The following is a 14567-nucleotide window of genomic DNA, read 5'->3' on the forward strand; positions in this document are numbered from 1 at the left end:
AAACTATGATCCAGTGGGACAAAGAACCAGGAAGCTCTAATTAAGTCCTGACTCTGCTGCTGCCTGAGCTTGACCAAATCACTTAGATAAAACTATAACCAGTTGTCTGTAAATGAGTATAACAATAATTGGCATAATAGTTATAAAAATGGGTGCAACAAAGACAGTATTTGAAAAGTTTGCAAAGTTGTTGGGGAATCATCATATGAAAGCTGCAAAGTATAATTGCTTTGGGATAAACAGAATTATTGATTAGATCAGTTTTGTGATTCAACATTTTGATGGAAATAGAGAGAACACCAACTTTAATTGGAAAGTACTACGATTGTATCCAAATCAAGGGACAGTTGAAGTGTAACAATAGCTATCTCAAAGGAAATCCTGGATTTAAACACTTCAGAGGGGTAGCATACATACTGTTTGTGTACACAAATGCACATAGGGTGACCAGATGTCTGGATTGTATAGAGAAAATTCTGATATTTGGGGCTTTTTTAATATGGGCTCCTATTACCACCCCTTCTTCCCCCCGATTTTCACACTTGCTATCTGGTCACCCTAAATGCACATATGGTACAGATGCACAAAGTCAGACCCATCTAGGCATACAAGCTCACTGCTACCCATGCATTAACACAAAAGAATATACACTCAGTCATGTACACTGACCCATGTTGATGCCCAGCTTCACCCCAACCACAATTGTCATGCACAGATAGGTATTCCAATGCATCTGTGTACAGGTGCACATTGTCCAATGCACAAACATGCACACACTCACTGTCCTGCTGCCATACTTGTACACCCACCTGTGCTGCTCTGTGACTCACTAATATACAGAAACACTCACATAGACTCCCATCCACCCACCTAGCCACAGGCCCCTTCATACTTATGCCCACACCCCACCGCACGGGGCAGATTCCTATGCCCACACCCCACCACACAGGGCAGATTCCTACCCAGAAACACACCACAGTCATAGCCTCTTGCTCTGCCATTGCCTATGCTAATACACTTATCCTCAACACACAATGCACTTCCTGCCCCCAGCCCCAGCACACCCAAGTACCAATGCCCTCCTGCCCGCAATGCGCCCCCGCCAATGCCCCCCAAGCAAACGGACTCCATCCTCGCTTCTCCTTTTGGGGCCAGAACCACGAGGGAAACTTTTAACCCCTCCTCCCCCGATGCGCAGCGGGACACGGCGCTGGTGCAGCGTCCGCCCGGGCAGGGCCATCCGTGCGCTGGCGCCGCTCGCGTCCCCACACGGGCAACCCAGGAGGGGTCCGGGCCCGGCGGCTCTTTAACCCTTGCCCTGCCGCGCCCCGCGCCGGGCAGCTCCGGGGAGGGCCGCGGCGGCGGGGCCCGAGGCAGGGAGGGGGGGCAGAGCGAGCCGCTCCCTCCCGGCCCGGCCCAGGCGGCAGGAGGAGCAGGGCGCGGAGCGCAGACATGGCGGCCAACATGTACCGAGTGGGAGGTATGTGGGGTCCGGGGAGCGCCGGCCCTGCCGCCCGGGCTCTGCCCCCCGGGCCGGGCGTGCGCTGCGCGCAGCGCGCTGGGGAGGAGGGAGCCTGGCGCACACCCCAGCCCCCCACGCCCAGCCCAGGGAGCAAGCGCCCCACGCCCCCGGGGGGGCCCTAGCGGGGCCTGGGGAGGGGAATGAGTCACCCCCCTCCCCTGCCCCGGGGACGAGGGAGCCCAGCCCTCTGCCTGCGCAGGGGGAATGGGCTCAGCCCCTAGAGCAGGACAGGGGCGGCAGCACCCCCGCGAGGGGAGGTGGGGAGCATCCTCTGCCCCCCAGAGGGGAGGGAAAGGGGCAGGGCAGGGCAGTGCCCTCAAAGGTCAATGGGAGCGGGCTCAGTGGGCTGCCCAAGCGGCGATCACATGTTGTCTGCAACCAGCCACCACCAGGGGATGCAACAGGGGCAGCGTCTTCCAGAAGAAATGGGGAGGTGGTCTCCCAGGAGGACAGGGAAGGAGACCGCTACTCCCGCCCCAGGATGTGCTAAAGTTATCCAGTAACAGCCTTCCAGGGAGTAGTCCTCTCCTCCAGGAAGGAGGAAAGGGCCAGGCCTGATGGGAATGGGCAACCTGTGTCCATCCAGAGGTTTCTGCGGCACAGAAACATCTCGCCTTGTTTATTATTGCCTAGTGTGTTTGGCTACCTGTAAGGAAAAGTTTCCATACACCCTCTCCCCATTCCTCCCCCCATGTTAAGTAATAAGTCAAGTTGGGTTGTTGTTATCTTGCCACCCATCAGCTTGGCTTCTGTGGGAACCACTCTGCTGTGTGCAGGGTGCATTGGCACAAGGGAAATGGACACCAGTTAAAGACTAAAGGAGGCTATGGAAAAACACAATAACAATTTTCCACTCCCCCACAATAAAATGCCCCATGCAATGTTTACAATCGTGTGATTGGTGCCAAAGGAAAAGCTGAAGTTAGCTTTTCCAGACCATCTCACTGTTCAGTAGCATTCCTCTCCCAATCACTCCCCAAACCAGCACCCTATAATGCGTATCAGGGAAGAGACAAAGGACAAAGACTGGACAGAGCCCATGAGTGTCCTGGTTTGGTCAAATCACATGCTAATGAGGTCTGAATTAAAGATAGTTTAAGTGATGAAGGTGAAATCAGTTCCATCCTGTCTGACCTTCCCAAAAGGTCAACTGCACAAATACAGTGTGGGAAATGACTGCTTAGGAAGGAGTATAGCAGAAAAGGATCTAGGGGTTATAGTGGATAACAAACTAAATATAAGTCAACAATGTCGTACAGTTGCAAAAAAAGAAAAGCAAAATATTGTTATGGGATGTGTTAGCAGGAGTGTTATAGATAAGACACAAGAAGTAATTTTTCTCCTCTACTGAGCACTGATAAGCAGGGTGATCATATTTTCCCCAAGGGAAAATGGGACACCCCCTGGGCCAGCCCGAAACATAGCCCGCCCCCCTCCTCCCCCGAGCCCTGCCTGCTTGTCTCCCACACGGGGTTGGACTGAGTTCCCCCTCCCCTCCCAGTGCATGCAGGCAGCCCAAGCCCCATCACAGCCCACTCACAAGCACCTTTCCCCCTACGTCCCCCTTCTCCCCACACATGGGATTGCCCCACTGCCCATCCATGGAGCCGCCTGAGGCCTCCCCCTGCACACGGGGCAGGATGGCTGGCCCGAGCTACTCTCCTTAGCCGTCACTCCAGGACAGAGCTGCAGTTGCCACTGCCCCCACCCCCTTTCCCCACATGTTCCTTCACACCCCATTAGGGGTCCTACCCCACTTTTTTGGCAAAACTGCATTTCTCCTGTTTGCTCTAGCTAACACATGATCAAGAGCAAATGGGACAAATGCCCAGTTTTGTCAAAACAGTCAGGACGGCTGAGACAGGGCCTAAAAAAGGGACTGTCCTGGCCGAAATGGGACATATAGTCAGCCTTCTGTTAAGGCGTCAACTGGAACACTGACAGGTTTCAGAGTAGCAGCCGTGTTAGTCTGTATCCACAAAAAGAACAGGAGTACTTGTGGCGCTTTAGAGACTAACAAATTTATTTGAGCATAAGCTTTTGTGGGCTACATCCCACTTCTTTGGCTGCATGGAGTGGAACATATATTGAGGAGATATATATATATACACATACAGAGAGCATGAAAAGGTGGGAGTTGCCCTACCAACTCTAAGAGGCCAATTAAGTAAGGAAAAAAAACAAACAAAAAACTTTTGAAGTGATAATCAAGATAGCCCAGCACAGACAGTTAGATAAGAAGTGTGAGAATACAAGGGGAGATAGATTCAATGTTTGTAATGGCTCAGCCATTCCCAGTCCCTATTTAAACCTAAGGAATACTGTTTCTATTTCTGGGCACCACACTTTGGGAAAGATGTGGTTGAATTGGAGAAAGACCAGAGAAGAGCAACAGAAATGATTAAAGGTCTAGAAAACATGAGCTATCAGGAAAGATTGAAAAAAATTGATGTTTTTTAGTCTGGAGAAGACGACTGAGGGAGGCATGTGTAAAAAGTTGTTATAAAGAGGATGATGGTACATTTTTCTAGTTATGCACTGAGGACAGGACAAGAAGTAATGGGCTTAAATTACAGCAAAGGAGATTTAGAAATTGAGGGAGCTTGTGGAATCTCAATCATTTGAGGTTTTTAAGATCAGGGCTAGTCAAACATCTGTCAGGGATGGGCTAGATAATATTTAGTCCTGCCTCAGTGCAGATGACTGGCCGGGTGACCTACTGAGATCTCTTCCAATCTTACATTTCTATGATTCTGTGATGTAGTTATAGCAACAAGCCCTCTTTCTCCAAGAGGGAATTTAGATCATGAGCCTGTGCACCCTTATTCATGTGAGTAATTCTTACAAGAAAAGTCCTAATGAAGTCTGGGCAAGGATTTGCATAGTCTCACCCCTACTGCTTAGATTTTGGATTCTCAAACTGGGAATTCTTAGGGGAACATGAAAAATTTTCAGGAGGTAGAAACCATCCTCTCATTACAATTAAATGAGAAGGGGTCCTGGAATGTTTTTCTGGTGTAACATGGTATCACAGTATGAGAAAGGTTGAAAACCGCTAACTTAGACCTGCTAAACCATCTCCTCTCCCACTACATGTAACATACAGTGATTACATATATATTTTGATGAATTAACCGTACATTCCTTTTCTAACTCCCATTCCATTTTTTTCCCTTTATTGAAGCTGGTATTGGAGATGTAAGATTATTGGGCAGGTTAACTTCTGTTTTCACATGTGTTAATTCTAACATGTTTCCATAGTGGTAAATTCATACATTAGTGCAGGATGCAAATAAAATTCATTAAGATATAGATGCCAAGTATTGTTTGAATTTTGTGGAACATCTTCTGTTAGACTCTCCAACAAAAATAGGTTTTGAGAGACTGGATTAAAGGAAACATGTCGTTTTTGTTCATCATTATGTGTGATATATAAACTTTTGACCATGTGAAGCTGAAGAGTTTTCCTTGTCCCTTTTGAAAATATTTTTGTAGCTGTGAAACTAGCTGTCATATTCAAGTAGAGAAGAATCTCACTAATGAACATTAGTGACTGGGAGATTTATTGCCAGTTACCGTGTTTTGCAAATTATTTACTGAACTGGGATGTCAGCAAAAGCAAGTATGATGCATCACAAAAGTACTTTGTTTGTTTATCTGGACTACTGTACTTATTAATACTTCCAAATTTGCTAGTAAATGTACAGTAGCATATTTTCTAAAAATAACGTCTCAGTAATACCAAACGTCAGTACACTGAGGGTAAATCATTTGCTGAGAGGTTGTGGGAGACTGCCAGGTTTTAAAGCGGATTTATAAAGTACGTGGATTAATGAAGTGCATTGTAGGCTTTGATCCTACAAAGATTTATGCACATACTTAACTTTACAGTCATTGTGAATGTTCATAGTGTGTAAGTTAAACACATGTATCTTTGCAGAATCAGGGCCTTGATGAGGTTCTGTTTAGTTAATCCCAAGAGTTATGAGATTATTGATTCAAAATTAAACAAATATTCAAAATGTTGAAATAATTGAGATATACATCTGGCATTGAATATGATTGAAGTACCTGTTTTTCGCAAACCTCTAGAGCAGGGGTTGGCAACCTTTCAGAAGTGATGTGCCAAGTCTTCATTTATTCACTCTAATTTAAGGTTTTGAATGCCAGTCATACATTTCAACGTTTTTAGAAGGTCTCTTTCTATAAGTCTATAATATATAACTAAACTATTGTTGTAGGTAAAGTAAATAAGGTTTTTAAAATGCTTAAGAAGCTTCATTTAAAATTAAATTAAAATGCAGAGCCCCCTGGACTGGTGGCCAGGACTTGGGCAGTGTGAGTGCCACTGAAAATCAGCTCGCGTGCTGCCTTCGGCACGCGTGCCATAGGTTGCCTACCCCTGCTCTAGAGTTAGGGGACTTGTGCATTGACAAAAACAACATTCTACAAATACTTCTTTTGAAATAATTACATATCTCTTTGCCTTTTGTTACAGATTATGTTTATTTTGAAAACTCCTCGAGCAATCCATATCTGATCAGGCGAATAGAAGAACTTAACAAGGTACATGAATATGTAAAAATCCTATACACTACTTCATAAAACTCGATGTAACTCTCAGACTAGTGCATATGTGTAATTCTTCTTAAAATTCAAACAGTATTTTCCCAGCTCTTGAATGATTTCCATAAGCATGATTTCTGAATGCTGTGATGTTTTGGAGATTTGTGTGTACATTATACACAAATATTACTTGTTGAAAGACTTCTATGCAATCTCTTATAATTCTCCACTACGTGGAAAAACTGCCAGTACATCTTGATCAGGATGATGATTCTTTTTAAAAATCCAAAACCAAACATTCCACAAGGCTGTGGGCCTGTATGCTCAGGAGCTTGGTAATGGCATGAATTATTTCACCTTTCTGATGATATAGTCAACAAGATGGTGTTATACCAATTATATTAGACCAGTAAAAACCAGCAGGATCGTATTAAAGGGGACAAGACAAAGATGCCACATTTATTATGATAATTTGATTTATGACTAATAACTAATACCTTAATTCTTATACACACACATTATACCTAATACCCATACACACACACACACACACATCCATCAGATGTTCTGCAGCTGCTGCATAGTTACCAGTCCTGAAGATAGCTTAAGTTCATAGCTTGATTTTGTAGCTTGGATTCATAGCTTGTGGCGGCTAACTGGCCAGGAAAGCCAGGCACAAGGACAAGCTGGATCTCTGTTGGGCAGGCACTGATGTCCTTCCATGTTGGCAGCAGAACGTTATCCAGAGTCTCTCATCTCACCCTTCTTTTTTATAGGCTTTTAGTTTGGATTCAAAGTCTATAGGTCTTGCTGTGTCACGCTGCCTCTGGGTTTAGATTGATCACCCATCAATTGCAGGCGTGACTTTCAGCCTTGAACCTGGCTTTGATCTTACTTCTGTTGTTCTGTTGTCCTTTTCTTTTTAGGGTGGATGCTTCGTACTTTGTTTAGGGCTGTTGTCTAGGTCTTCAGCCGTTGGTATTTGAACTTTATCTCATCAGGACAGGCTGGGGCTGGAGGTTAATTCCGTCATTCATACATATCTCATTCACACATCTAAACTAAACTAATAAGATTACAGCAGGGTTTGCAAAAATGAAGGTTGGAGAAAGCTTTTACAAAATGGAGTGAGTGTTTTAAAATGGGGTTTGAATTACAATATGGAACAGAAGTTACAGTGTAGGCAAGTGTAGTGTGGATGGTGAACAGAAGTTACATTAATAAATTAAAAACAATTTCATTTATCAGTTTTACAATGGTAGTTACCATAAGTTCTCACCATTTAATGTCTGTTCAGTGGCATGTGAGAAATGACTTGAGATTCTCAGACAATTCCCAATGGATAGATGTCCAGATAATAAAAACTGCTACACCACTGAAGTTATTTGCACCCTTTGTTGGCAGTCTTTGAATAGGCACCACAGATTTGAATGGCCATGGAAACTCAGCTCTCTATCTTCATCCTTAGGGAAAGTTTTCCCGTGGCAGGATTGAGGCTATTTGAGGTGGCGGTATGAGGAAGCATGAAGGCCTGTCATAAAGTCTCATGTTACGGAGACTATATTATTTTTATAAAACATTCTGCAGTTTATTTACTAGTGTCTGATAAAGAACTATTATCAACACTTACAAGTAAACTTCTCATATCAAAATAAATGATGAAACTAAAGTATATTTTGTAGTGTCAAAATATAATTTTTTTTAGAAAGTGTTTTTTAAAACCTATTTTTAATTCACAAAATTTGGTAATCTGCAAAGGGTCTTCCTGTTGTTCTTTCCTCTGTATTCATTTTTAGAGCTATCTGAGACCACTGCTAATACTTGCACCTCACAAATTTTATAATCAGTTTGGACTTCTATTGGAATACAGTATGTTTTATTTACTGTAAATGAAGTGATTCCAATAATGTTCTAAATGTAATGTTTATTACCTTTAAACTGGATTGCCGTAATGTAATCTTGTTGGTGGGATGTAGGGCACAGTCATTTATTGATTTTTAAAACAGAGTGGTTTCTAGGATTTAGTCCAGATTCCTAATGGGGAAGTATATATCTTTCATGCGTTAAGGGCATCAAATTAAGAAGAAAGAAAACTGAAAAAACATGTTTTTATTTTGTTTTTTACATATACACACTTATATTTAAAAAAAAAAGTCAACTAAAACATCGCGAAACTCTCAACTGTCACATTAATCTATTTTAAAGAGAGTATGTAAACGGTTTGGAACACACTGCTAATTTTTAATATACATAGTGAACTATTGCACTGGATTTTGACTATTGTTCCCATAGCATGAAAACATGGGGTATGAACTATGGGCTCATGATTCTGAATAGTTGAAGTTTTTCATGGGTGATGGTAGTCACACAAAAAATTACTGGCATGTCTTTTACAAGATTATTACTACATATGAGCATTTTTGACCATGAATGCATCTGCTGCATGTAGGGCCCCTTCTTTGTTCACTGCAGAAATTGTGAATGAAACAGGAGGATGAGACAGTGAATAGTGTATAAGGAATAAGACAGAAGGATGCAGGAGGAGAGAGATGGTAAAAATTATTTAAGTGTTAGCAGAATATTGCCAGTCTCACGCTAAGGAGCTAAGCCCCAGTAGTAAGAATCCTACAAGATGATATCCTCAAAGGAGAATTGTAAGGTAAGTAATTTTTCCATCTAGTTAGCTGAAGTAAGAGAATTTGTAAAATAAACTTTAATGGATTATATTGAACATAGTTTAAATGAAATTGACATAGTAATTTGAAATGCACATTTGCCTACAAAAAAAGAATTAAAAAGAAATGTTAAATAAGCTTTTAATATTTATAGGTTTTCTAAAGAGTTCTTACCTTAAAATGAAATTGTCATTAGTCCTAGTAACAAAATAACACTGTAAGTAATTTTTTGCAGTCAGTATAAATGCTCTAATGAAGTGAGCTGTAGTTAGTATGGGCTTGCTCCTGGAAACCCTTACTTATGTAAGTACTCACATGGATAGTTCTAAATCACGCAAGCAGTCACGATGTAGTCAATGTGATTAAATACTGGAGGATTGGGTATATATGATTCTAACAATTCAGTAGACTGAGGACAGACCCTGACTTGACTAATTTATTTTATTTTCTAGACTGCTAATGGCAATGTGGAAGCAAAAGTTGTGTGCTTTTACAGACGACGAGACATTTCCAACAGTCTTATAATGCTTGCAGATAAACATGCTAGTAAGTTGATTGTATGTTGTTTTTGATTTTTAACATTAATTACACCTATTCAGCAGTTATAAAATTGCAGTTACCATGTTGGCCATAGGAATGTTTGTTTTCCTTTTAGGTGTCAATTAATGTGATTTGTGCCATACACTGATCCTGCATCTAGGCCAGTGTTTCTCAAACTGGGGTTGCCGCTTGTGTCGCCGCTTGTGTAGCGGCAAGTAAATCCCTTAGCCTACTCCACTTCCAGCAGCTCCCATTGGCCTGGAGCACCGAACCATGACCAGTGGGAGCACGATCGGCTGGACCTGCGGATGGGGCAGGTAAACAAACCGTTCTGGCCCGCCAGGGGCTTTCCCTACACACGTGGGGACCCCAGTTTGAGAAACACTGATATAGGCAGACCCCATGACCTATTCAGAGCAACTTACAGGATAAAGAGCTTTACAGGATGCCTCATTTGTTAGTTAACTGCTCATCATGCAGGAAGTCAAAATAGACACATTTGCTAGCTATATCTGATCAGACAACTACATGATGTATTCACTCTTCTGCATTTGAATGGTGGTATTCTTCATGAGTTTCAATCTACTAAGGAAAATAATCTTAAACTGATTTAAAATATTCTTTCAAACAATACTTTTCTTTTTTGGTCCAGAAAATATATTCATATTTTCTTTTTACATCAAAAATAAAGATTAGAGTCAGATTTATCCGAGGTATAACTCCGTTGAAGCTAAGAAACTTTCCTAAGAGATTAATCGGCTCCATTGGCTCTTGTGCCATAGCCAAATTATTTTTGTGGATAAGGCACAAACATAAATGTATAGCTGGCATAACTACTTAGTGGCATGTTGCAGATTACTGTGAAAATTGTGCATGGACATGAAACATTTTCTCGTCTGTCGAATGGCATTTACTTATGCAACTGGGATAAGTGTAGGTCTCTAGCTAGTAAAATATTAATAAGTGTTCATCGTACTGTGCTTTCAGAAGAACAAAATAATTGTAGAAATGAGAGGTGCTTTTTGAATGCACACCTGCTGTTACTTGTAGCTGCTATTCATTCGTCTCTCAATATCATCTCTTGCCCTAATTTCTTGCGACAAAAGTGTAATTTTTAAGAAGGAGAAAAATCGTAATGAAAGAGTTTCAGATTGGGAGACTGTCTGAGAAATTGGTTGTTTGTAAAACATTACATTACCCTTGTAAATACACTCTGGGTGGAATTTTCAAAATTGCCTAAGTGAATTAGAAAGATGAGCAGGATTTGGCTGTTGGGTTTTTCCGCTAAAGCTAAGTTGAGGTGCTATGTTAATCATAAATCTTGATTTTCAGGCTTGGATATGACATTTGAAGTTGCATTGTATTGCAGAATGTGATATATTACTTTTTAGAGCAAGCACAAATAGCTTAAATTTGTAATTTTACATATTAGTAATTGTATCCCAGTAAAACAATTCAAGCTCTTTACAACACCAGTCCCTGAATATCAAAATGTTTCAAAAATGTCAAGACAAAGCATTTATGGTTTCCAAATTGAATTTTTTTTCAACTTTGGAAATGTTATATTTCAACCTTTCTTTCAGACTTGGGGAAAAAAATGAAAGGGGACAGGGGACAGAAATTCTGATTTTCACTCATTGGTACTCTTCAGGTTTTCCACTCTTTTTTTGCTGGTAGAAAACTGTAAACATAAGATCTGGTTGAAATTTTTCAGGTGAATTGTTTTTTTCTCAACAGACAGACTTTTCTATTTAAAAAAAAAATGAAAAGCATGTGTAGGATGTAAATAACTGACTAAGAAGTTTTTTGGGTTTTGTGATTTTTAAAAAAAAACTTTTTATCAATGATTTTTATGGCAATTGCTAACATTTTTCTATGGGGAAAGAAACCACAGTTTTCGATAAAACACTAAGTTCCAGTAACTTTTGATTAAAACAAAACATTTACAATTTTGAAAAAATGGATCCATTTTGAACACCACAAAATGGAAACAATTTCAAATTTTTTGTGAAATTAAAAAACAAACAAATAAACCCAGGTCTAAGACACGGAGAACAGAATTTTTAATTTTTTTAAAAACAATAATCCTTTAGAGAAAATTTCAGGAAACACATGCTATTTAAAAAGTGCTTTATTAAATAACTGACATTTTTGCAATTAAAAAAATATCAAGTTGACACTGTCCCCTTAAGTCCGAAACACTTGAAAATGATCTGAAGGGAAGGAATTGAATTTCCTGTCTTTTTCGTTGTATTTCTGTTGGAAGTGAATTAATATGGCATTTTTATTTGTCTACCAGCATCATGGATGATGTCAGTTTAGCTTTGAGAATATTTTTATTAGCTAACTACAGTGGCAGAGTTAGAGGGGAAAGCTATTACATGGATTACTGAAAAAAAACCTGTTTTTTCTCTTAATTTCTGGTATTTTTAAAAAAACACATAAAATCCAATATGACGTTCTCCGTTCTGCCAGAATATACAGTAGCAGTTTAAGGTGTTGTTTACAAAAACATTTAGTTTGCAGCAAACTGGGGTGTAAATCTACCCCACAGTAGCCTACCATGCACTAATTGTTCATGTGGACCCTGTGATTCAAAGTGGAGTAGATCAGCGCATATGAAGGAGTTGTTAGTGCATGTCAACGGGGTCCATGGAAAAGTTAATGTGCAGCAGTGCTGCATAGAGTCACACTCCAGTTTGCTGCAAACTAAATGCTTGAGTAGACAATCCTTAAGAGTGTGTCACTTTTGAGTCTACTCTGCTCAGGGCTGGTGCAACCATTTAGACGAACTAGGCGGTTGCCTAGGGCGCCGAGATTTGAGGGCGCCAAAAAGCGCTCTCAATTTTTTTTTAAATGGTTGAGCATCCGCTGCTGCTGGGACAGAGTGGGAGTCTGAGCTGTCGGCGGCAGCCGTCAGCCCAGGGTGTCCCCTGGGTCAGGGCGCCTCCGCTGCAGCCGGCAGCCCAGGGGGTCCCCTGGGTCAGGGCGCCTCCGCTGCAGCCGGCAGCCCAGGGGTTCCCCTGGATCAGGGCGCCTCCGCTGCAGCCGACAGCCCAGGGGTTCCCCTGGGTCAAGGCGCCTCCGCTGCAGCCGGCAGCCCAGGGGTTTCCCTGGGTCAGGGCGCCTCCGCTGCAGCCGGCAGCCCAGGGGTTCCCTGGGTCAAGGCGCCGCTGCGGCAGCCCGCAGCCCAGGGGTTCCCCTGGGTCAAGGCACCTCCGCGGCAGCCCGCAGTCCAGAGGATCCCCTGGGTCAGGGCGCTGCCGCGGTAGCCAGCAGCCCAGGGGTTCCCCTGGGTCAGTGCGCCTCCGCGGCAGCCCGCAGCCCAGGAGTTCCCTGGGTCAGGGCGCCTGCACGGCAGCCCGCAGCCCAGGGGTTCCCCTGGGTCAGGGCGCCTCCGTGGCAGCCTGCAGGTCAGGGTGTTCGGAAGGAGCGGCAGGCAGCTCCTGTGGAGCTGCCGCAGTCATGCCTGCAGACGGTCGGCTGCTTGCTCCCGCGGCTCCGGTGGACCTCCCGCAGACACCACTGCGGCAGCTCCACCGGAGCGGCCTACCTGCCCAATCAGAGCATAGTGGGGGGTGAGGGGAGGGTTGAGGAATGTTCAGTATCCCGCTTAGAAATGCTAACAAGCTTATTCAGTGAAGTTTTGATGTACTTGATACATGCCATTAGATCGTCAATTAGGCATCAACGAGATAATTTAAGAGTAAATGTCTTTTTGTTTGAAGTGCCACTGAACACTAATCTGTCCATTGCCCTCTCCCTCCTGTGTTACTGCTTGAAGCAGAATCCTGGGTAACAGTAATGGGGATGCTGGTAAACCTTTTAAAATATTTCCCCTTTATAATGCCACATTTTTAATACAATTTTAAAATTAGATCCCATAATTTCAAGGCATCGATTTCCCCGTTTGGACAATTAAATTGCAATTGTCGGCATGAACATCATTTTAAAGCTGGGTTTTGAAAATCTAATTTAACTTCAAAAATTAATGACCAAAAGATGGGCACGTGAAGTAAGGTAAAAGTAATTAACCGAGGGTCTAGCATTCACTCCCAACACCGCAAAAGAGCTGAGGGATTTCCAAAGAACTCCGACACCACTACAGTGTATCATTCAAACGTGAGAACATAGTTACTACAGATAATAAATAATAAGTTACCTGGGTTGGAAATAGATCTTTGTGGAAGGGAAAGCAGGAAACTTGTCTTTTTGATTACAGAATTATTTTGCTTCTGGATTCATTAAAATCATAACCGATTTTTTGGGGGAGGGGATGTGGGGAAGAAACTCTTTTCTCTACTAGGTTTGTTTATAGGTAGTTGAAAAGAAAAGTTAACCGGCTTTGCACAGAACTGAAACCTAAAGGTCTCTCCTCCCTCCTTCTCTACTCTGACCCCTCTGGGCTGTTCCAAGTTAATTGTCATCTAATTGCCCAGCAAAGAAAGAGATAGTAGTGGCAGCAATTAGACATAGCCCCCACTAGTTCAGGAGTCATTAACACAGTACAAAGATATGCTGCGTGCTTTACAGGCACCCAGGCCTAATGAGGGACTGGGGGCAAGAGAAGCAGGGCGGGGTGAGCCCCTAGGGAGTGAGCCGCAGAGAGCCAGTGCCCAGGAGGCTGAGAGGGCAAGGGGCTGCAGGGGCGTCCCCACTGCTATTTAAAATGCAGATCCTGCAGTGGTACCTCTCCATGGGACAGAGCCGGTTCCTCACAGAAGCTTCTTTCCAACAGCTCTTCCTTTTGCAGCTGCTCTTTGTGCTCCATCTCCATCCTTGGCAGCTGAACCCCCTGTCCTGACTGCAGCCAACCCCTCATCCTCTGCCCTGCCTCCAGTCAGCCCCACACCCCTTCCCCTGCCTCCAGCCAGCCCCTCACCCCCTGCCCTACCCGCAGCCACCCCTGCTGCACCTCGTGCCCTGTCCACAGCCAGCCTCACACCCCCTGCCCTGTCTCTAGCCAGCCCCACACCCCTGTATCCAGCCAGCCCCTCACCCCCTGCCTGCAGCCAGCCCCACACCTCCTGCCCTGCCCACAGCCAGCCCCACACCTCCTGTCTCCAGCCGCCCCACACCCCCTGCCCTGCCCACAGCCAGCCCCTCACTTCCTGCCCTGCATGCAGCCAGCCCCTGCTGCACTCCTTGCCCTGTCCATAGCCAGCCCCACACCACCTGTCTCCATCCAGCCCCTGCTACAGTCACTGCCCTGCTTGCAGCCTGCCCCACACCCCCTGCCCTCCACGCAGCCAGTCCTGCACCCC

The 14567-nt window shown here is 43.7% G+C and overlaps 1 protein-coding gene across 1 annotated transcript in view; it reads left to right on the forward strand.

Annotated features, from left to right (window-relative positions):
- The first annotated feature begins 1369 nt into the window (after positions 1–1369).
- The window catches only part of MTA3 (metastasis associated 1 family member 3), a 211571-nt gene continuing 198373 nt past the window's right edge, over positions 1370–14567 (forward strand). The window contains exons 1-3 of the mRNA XM_030557652.1: positions 1370–1480; positions 6021–6088; positions 9216–9309. Of these exons, the coding sequence (XP_030413512.1) occupies positions 1453–1480; positions 6021–6088; positions 9216–9309 (190 nt within the window). The 5' untranslated portion in view covers positions 1370–1452. The remainder of the gene's footprint in view (positions 1481–6020; positions 6089–9215; positions 9310–14567) is intronic.

This window comes from Gopherus evgoodei, chromosome 3 (assembly GCF_007399415.2).
Source record: "Gopherus evgoodei ecotype Sinaloan lineage chromosome 3, rGopEvg1_v1.p, whole genome shotgun sequence".
Lineage (NCBI taxonomy): Eukaryota > Metazoa > Chordata > Testudines > Testudinidae > Gopherus > Gopherus evgoodei.